Genomic DNA, 7,177 nt, shown 5'->3' with positions numbered 1-7,177 from the left:
GCTTTCTTCTTTGGCAGCAATTCGGCGGCAGGTCCTTCCCTCCGAGAGCGACAGGGACCCGCCGCCGAATTGCCGCCGAAGAGCCCGACGTGCCGCCCCTTCCCCTTGGCCGTCCCAAGCACCTGCTTGCTCAACTGGTGCCTGGAGCCGGCCCTGCCCTGGCTGTAGCGGGCCGCAGCCCCTCTGAGCCCCAGCTCCCCTCCACCGCCCACTCTGCATAGTTGGGCTCTGAGTCCTTGAGTCTTTGCCCCCCGGATGCTCTCCCTGCCCCCCTGCAGTGTAGGGGGGAGCTCCCGGCAGGGACGGAGCAGGCTTCATTTCTTCTTCTTGCCCCGTCGGCCCCGCTGCTGGCCTGCCCCCCCCTCGCGCCTCTTCTCCCAGGTGGGCATGGGGGGCTCGATCTCATTGGGGCGGCCCCCTCGGTCTGGGACGCCGCCCATCAGCACCTGTCAGGGGGACGGGGGGGGAAAAACAGGAGCAGAGGTAAAAGGTAAGAGAGACACCCAGTCCCCCGTACTCCGCCCACCCCGAAAGGGAGCTAACGGGGGGTGGGAAGGGCCCAGCACCCGGCCCTGCCGGATCTGTGGTCCTGGTGTGATGCAAGAGGAGGGGGTCTCGTGCCCCGGCAGAGAAGCCCCCCCCCCCCCACTCCGCAGGCTGCTCTGCATGGGGGAGGGGCTTTGTAACCAGACCCAGCAGCGTGTTCGTCTCCCCCCTGGCCCGGGCGCTGCCCGTACCTTGTTGATGGCACAGCTGGTCCGGTGGCGGCAGCGCCCGCTGCTGGTGCTGACAATGCGCGAGGCGTCCGCGCGGGTGGCCAGCAGCCGGGCCAGGGTGACGCCGGAGGCGACCGACTCAGCCTGCCGCAGCGGGGAGACGGCTGCCAGCAGGGCGGAGCCCTGGGCCTGTGGGGGGAAAAATCACTCCCTGTTAGCTGGCATCGGCCCCGGCCCCTCCTCAGCATCAGCAGCTCCAGACAGGAGCCGGCGCCCCCTAGAGGGGAGAGGCCCCATGTTCCATCCCCCCCGTCCCCAGCCAGCCAGTCCCTGCCCTGGGGTAGGGTTGCCAGGTACTGGTTTAAAGGGACCCTGGTGACTCCCGTCAGCACCACTGACCAGGCCGTTGAAAGTCCGGTCAGAGGGGCTAAGGCAGGCTGCCTGCCTGCCCTGGCTCTGTGTGGCTCCCAGAAGCAGCGGCACATCCCCTCTCCGGCTCCTACGCACAGGGGAAGTCAGGGGACTCTGCACACTGCCCCCGACTCAAGTGCCGGCTCTGCAGCTCCCATTGGCTGGGAACCATGGCCAATGGGAGCTGTGGGGCAGCACCTGCAGACGGGGCAGCATGCGGAGCCCCCTGGCCGCGCCTCCGCGTAGGAGCCAGAGGGGGGACATGCCGCTGCTTCTGGGAGCTGCATGAGGTAAAAGTTCTACCCGGAACCTGCACCCCAAACCCCCTCCCGAACCCCAACCCCCTGCCCTGATCCCCCTCCCACCCACCAAACCCCTCAATCCCAGTCTGGAGCCCCCTCCTGCACCCCAAACCCCTCATCCCCAGCCCCACCCCAGAATCTGCACCCCCAGCCAGAGCCTGTACCCCTTCCCACACCCCAACCTCCTGCCCTAGCCCGGAGCCCCCTCCCGCACCCTGAACCCCTCATTTCTGGCCCCACCCCGGAACCCACACCCCCAGCCAGAGCCCGTACCTCCTCCCACACCCCAACCCCCTGCCTCAGCCCAGAGCCCCCTCCACCCCCGTGCCCGGAACCCTCTCCTGCACCCCACATCCCTCATTTCTGGCCCCACCCCAGAACCCACACCTCCAGCCCAGAGCCCGTACCCCCTCCCGCACCCCAACCCCTTGAGCCAGCCTGGTGAAAATGAGGGAGGGAGGGGGATGGAGTGAGCGGGGGCGGGGCCTCAGAGAAGGGGCGGGGCAGGGGTGTTCGGTTTTGTGGAAGTAGAAAGTTGGCAGCCCTACCCTGGAGCCGGAGCCCCCTAGAGGGGAAAGGCCCCATGCCCCATTCCTTGGCGCCAGCCAGGCCTCTCCGCTCACTGGAATTCCCCCAGCCCCCGAGCCCTCACCTTCGCCCTCTCGGACCAGTGGAAGGACTGCAGGGTGACGTTGAAGCGCGTGATCATCATGCGCTTGCGGCATTCGTACTCGGCACACAGGGCTTGCCGGATCCCCTCCAGCGCCTCCTAGCCGGGAGGGATAGAGAGCGCCGCTCAGCCACAGGCCGCCAGAAAGCCACGCCCCCCCCCCAGCCCCGCTGCACTGGCCCCCTCAAGGGGAGAAACTGAGGCACAGGGAGGGGTGCTACCTGTCCCAAGCCAAATAGGGAGGCAGGGGCGGGGAACCCAGGAATCCTGACTCCCAGCCCCCCTCCCCACCCCACACGACCCCACTCCCCTGCCAGGGATCGAACCCAGGTCTGTTAAGAGCTCTATGCAATGGGGCTGTGCAGGGTGGGTCAGGCACCGGGATTCAATCAGGGGCCTAACTCTCTTTGGCTGCTTTTGAACCCTGCAGCCCAGGCCGGGACCCAGGCCCGGCCCTGAGCCAGGAGCAGAGCCACAGGTTCTGCGCTGCACCCCCCCGACCCGGCCTGGGCCCCCCCCCCCGCCCCCACCCCCGAGCTGTCAGCGGCGCCCTCAGCAGCGGCGCCATCTCCTGGTGGCCGGCGGGCAGCGCGGACAGGGCCTCCGCTACCTAGGAGGGAGAGCACAAGTTCAGCGGGGAGACGCGGCGCGGACACCGTGGCTAGGGAAGGACGACGCCTGCCGGGCGGCTCCCCGCACCACGGGGGCCCGGCAGCCCCAGACACCACCAGGGGCTTGTCGCCCTGCAGCTGGGGTGCCTTGTTTATTCACTGTCCGGCACTGGTGCCTCGGAGCTGCAGCCAAGCCCCTGCCCTGAGGACGGAGCGGGTCTGGCACCCCCTAGAGGGGACAGGCCCCGTGCCCCATTCCCTGCCCCCCTGAGCCAGCCGGTCCCCCGCCATGGTGCCGGATCGGGGCCAGCGCCCCCTAGAGGGGAAAGGCCCCGTGCCCCAGGCTCCCAGAAGCTCCCCCGACAATCGGCGCCTCTGACTCCTCACCTTGGATTTTAGGTCCTCCAGGAGCTGGGGGATGGGGCAGGTCGGGGCCGGCTCCGGCCTGCCCAGCGCCTGGTTGATGAGCCGCAGCTCCTGCCGGGCAGCGCCGGCCCCCACTCCCTGCCGCGGCGAAGGGGGGCGTTTCCAGCTCAGGAGCCGGGCGGCCTGGAGCTCCGAGCTCAGGAAGTCTTGGGAGAGAACACGGGGTGAGAGAGACACTGGCTCTTCCGGCTGCGGCTGGTGGGGGCGCTCTGGGCACCAGGGCCAGCCCGGCCCAGGGTGTCAGACATGTGCCAGCCCTCTGGAGATGGGATCTTTATCTGGTCCAGACTCCTGCATTCTATTCTCCTCTCCGCTCCCCTCCCAGAGCTGGGATAGAACCCAGGAGTCCTGGATCCCCCCCTCCCCCGACTCCACTCCCCTGGGAGAATTGGGAATAGGACCCAGGAGTCCTAGCTACCCCCTCTCCTCCAACCACTAGACCCCACTCCTCTGGGAGAGTTGGGAATAGGACCCAGGAGTCCTGGCTCCCAGCCCTGCCGTTCAGAGGCCCCACAGGCTGCTCCGTCTGAGTAGCGAGGGCCTTTCCCGCCGTCACCTACACAGCAGCTGGAGGCAGAGGTGGGCGCTGCCCAGGCGGGCGGTCACGTCCCCCGTGGTGAGCGCGGCGTAGGGGCAGTGCAGCTCCTGCAGCAACCCGCTCAGCTCAATCTGGAAGGTCTCGGCATCTTCGGGGCCTGCGGAACAGGAGAGACCGATGAATCCCTGGGCCCCGACGCGCTGCCCCCCTGCCCGGCCAACACCCCACTCCTGGAGCCACCTTTGGAGTCCTGGAGCCGTCCTTTGTAGGTGACAAATCTGAGGAATTGTCACAGATTGAAGTGTCGTTTGAGGAGGTTTTGTAATTAATTGATAAACTTAAAAGTAACAAGTCACCGGGACCAGATGGCATTCACCCAAGAGTTCTGAAAGAACTATTAACTAGGGTTTGTAACCTGGTCCTTTAAATCAGCTTTTGTACCCAAGGACTGGAAGATAGCTAATGTAACGCCAATATTTAAAAAGGGCCCTAGAGATGATCCCGGCAATTACAGACCGGGAAGTCGAACGTCAGGACCGGGCAAATTAGTCAAAACAATAGTAAAGAATAAAATTGTCAGACACATAGAAGAGCATAAATTGTTGGGCAAAAGTCAACATGGTTCCTGTAAAGGGAAATCATGTCTTACTAATCTATTAGAGTTCTTTGAAGGGGTCAACAAACATGTGGACAAGGGGGATCCAGTGGACATAGTGTACTTAGATTTCCAGAAAGCCTTTGACAAGGTCCCTTACCAAAGGCTCTTACGTAAATTAAGTTGTCATGGGATAAGAGGGAAGATCCTTTCATGGATTGAGAACTGGTTAAAAGACAGGGAACAAAGGGTAGGAATAAATGGTAAATTTTCAGGATGGAGAGGGGGGTAACTAGTGGTGTTCCCCAAGGGTCAGTCCTAGGACCAATCCTATTCAACTTATTCATAAATGATCTGGAGAAAGGGGTAAACAGTGAAGTGGCAAAGTTTGCAGACGATACTAAACTGCTCAAGATAGTTAAGACCAAAGCCGACTGTGAAGAACTTCAAAAAGATCTCACAAAACTAAGTGATTGGGCAACAAAATGGCAAATGAAATTTAATGTGGATAAATGTAAAGTAATGCACATTGGGAAAAATAACCCCAACTATACATACAATATGATGGGGGCTAATTTAGCTACAACTAATCAGGAAAGAGATCATTGTGGATAGTTCTCTGAAGACGTCCACACAGTGTGCAGCGGCAGTCAAAAAAGCAAACAGGATGTTAGGAATCATTAAAAAGGGGATAGAGAAGAAGACGGAGAATATCTTATTGCCCTTCTATAAATCAATGGTACGCCCACATCTCGAATACTGCGTACAGATGTGGTCTCCTCATCTCAAAAAAAGATATACTGGCACTAGAAAAGGTTCAGAGAAGGGCAACGAAAATGATTAGGGGTTTGGAAGGGTCCCATATGAGGAGAGATTAATAAGCTTGGAAAAGAGGAGACTAAGGGGGGATATGATAGTGGTATATAAAATCATGAGTGGTGTGGAGAAAGTGAATAAGGAAAAGTTATTTACTTGTTCCCATAAAATAAGAACTCGGGGCCACCAAATGAAATTAATGGGCAGCAGGTTTAAAACAAATAAAAGGAAGTTGTTCTTCACACAGCGCACAGTCAACCTGTGGAACTCCTTGCCTGAGGAGGTTGTGATGGCTACGACTAGAACAGGGTTTAAAAGAGAACTGGATCAATTCATGGAGGTTAAGTCCATTAATGGCTATTAGCCAGGATGGGTAAGGAATGGTGTCCCTAGCCTCTGTTTGTCAGAGGGTGGAGATGGATGGCAGGAGAGAGATCACTTGATCATTGCCTGTTAGGTTCACTCCCTCTGGGGCACCTGGCATTGGTCACTGTTGTCAGACAGGATACTGGGCTGGATGGACCTTTGGTCTAACCCAGTATGGCCATTCTTATGTTCATAACCCCGGCCTCCTCAGGAGGGAACGCCCCAGGGCAGGGGGTGGGGAATGGGGCATAGAGCCTTTCCCCCTAGGGGGCGCTGGCTCCCATCCAGCCCCAGGGCAAGGGACTGGCTGGCTTGGGGGGGCGGGAGGGAGGGAATGGGATTATTCTTGTAATAAACTGTTGGATCACTAACTGGGGCATATCTGCCTGCATGACATCCTGCTGCAGCCAGTTCCGCAGGTTGACTCCTCTCTCTCTCTGACAGATCTGTGTCCCCCATAATCATAGCATCTGAGCACCCCAGAGTGTATCTATTCTCACAACCCCGCTGGGGGGCAGAGCAGAGCTATTATCCCTATTGCACAGATGGGGAAACTGAGGCACAGAGAGACTAGGTGTCTTGGCCAAGGTCACACAGGGAGTCTGTGGCAGGGCAGGGAACCAATACCAGGTCTCTGACCACTGGGCTACACTTCCTCCCCAGGGAGTAATTACGCTGCCGGAATGATTAATTATTGAGTGATAACGAACACAGAGGACCTGGCTGGGAGTGGAGCTCCCTTGTCACTCCGGGGTTGGTGTTAGGCATGTTACCTGTGTCACAGCATCACCAGGGCCCATGGAGGAAAGGCCCCGTGTCCCACTCCCCATCCCCGGCCAGTCAGTCCCCTCCCTCCTCATTTCCCTGCAGGTAACTCACCGCTGGTGGGACTGACATCCTCCTCCAGGGGGCAGAGGGCTCGGAGCTCCGCCACCAGCTGGGCGCAGAGCCCGGTGAACTCGGGGCTCTGCACCCCGGCCTCGGCCAGGCGCAGAAAGTTCTCCTCGGAGAGCGACCCCAGGGACCTGAGCACACGGGGCAGGGGTCAGTGCGCCACAGCCTCCCCCACAGACCTGGCAGCCCAGCCCAGATCTGGCCAACAGCTCCCCCTGCCAGTGTGCCAGGCCCCCCACCCCCCAACTCTTCCCCAAAGTTGCACCTATTCCCCCCCCCACTGCACCCACCTCCCTGTTCATCCTGGAACATTTAGCTTTCCCTGCTCCCCACCATCCATCCCCCCAGCACCCCAGAGCCTTGGCACCCACCCCTTCCTCCCACGCACCCCCAGAGCCTCTGCACCCCCCCCCCCCCCGCCTGCTCAGGCCCCAGATCCCAGCCCCCTGCTCCCACATCCCCCCAACTATGTACCCTCCACACCCCCTTCTCCCACGCCCCCACACCCTCCGCTACTGCTGCCCTGCTCCCGTGCACACCCCCCTGTACCCCGTACCCAGCCGCCCTGCGCTCCATGGCCGGGACCCGCCCGGCTCAGGCCCCAAGTTCAAAGTCTCCAGCAGGGCGCAGCCCAGCCACGCACGGGCCCCGCCCGCTCTGAACCCCGATTGGCTCAGGGACGGAATGGGCGGGGCTCGGGAGGCTAAGAAGCTGATTGGCTGAAGCTAGAATAACGCCCCCCCAGCCAATGAGAGCCTCCCTTTTCGCTATCACCCGCCCCCCCAGCCAATGAGAGCCTCCCTTTTCGCTATCACCCGCCTCCCAGCCAATC

The 7,177-nt window shown here is 61.0% G+C and overlaps 1 protein-coding gene across 1 annotated transcript; it reads right to left on the bottom strand.

Annotated features, from left to right (window-relative positions):
* Positions 1-88: 88 nt before the first annotated feature.
* Positions 89-6,987, bottom strand: FAM98C (family with sequence similarity 98 member C). Its single transcript, XM_029913198.1, has 8 exons — positions 6,902-6,987; positions 6,331-6,476; positions 3,697-3,831; positions 3,098-3,282; positions 2,554-2,709; positions 2,082-2,198; positions 738-905; positions 89-446 (listed from the first exon to the last, which is right to left on the bottom strand). The coding sequence occupies exons 1-8, from the start codon at positions 6,919-6,921 to the stop codon at positions 315-317; spliced, it is 1,059 nt and encodes a 352-aa protein (XP_029769058.1). The 5' UTR covers positions 6,922-6,987; the 3' UTR covers positions 89-314.
* Between the last annotated feature and the right edge of the window lie 190 nt (positions 6,988-7,177).

This window comes from Terrapene carolina, unplaced genomic scaffold, assembly GCF_002925995.2.
Source record: "Terrapene carolina triunguis isolate 2854851 unplaced genomic scaffold, T_m_triunguis-2.0 Scaffold517, whole genome shotgun sequence".
NCBI lineage: Eukaryota > Metazoa > Chordata > Testudines > Emydidae > Terrapene > Terrapene triunguis.
Note: the sequence above shows the minus strand (reverse complement) of the source record. Positions and strands in the feature narration are given on the sequence as shown.

Excerpts from the sequence above, each read along its gene's own strand:
- FAM98C (XM_029913198.1), bottom strand. The coding sequence starts at position 6,921 with ATGGAGCGCAGGGCGGCTGG. Across the intron at positions 3,283-3,696 it reads CCTCTGCCTCCAGCTGCTGT|ACTTCCTGAGCTCGGAGCTC; the intron begins GTAGGTGACGGC and ends TTCTCTCCCAAG. Across the intron at positions 2,199-2,553 it reads GGCTCTGCTCCTGGCTCAGG|GAGGCGCTGGAGGGGATCCG; the intron begins GCCGGGCCTGGG and ends CCTCCCGGCTAG.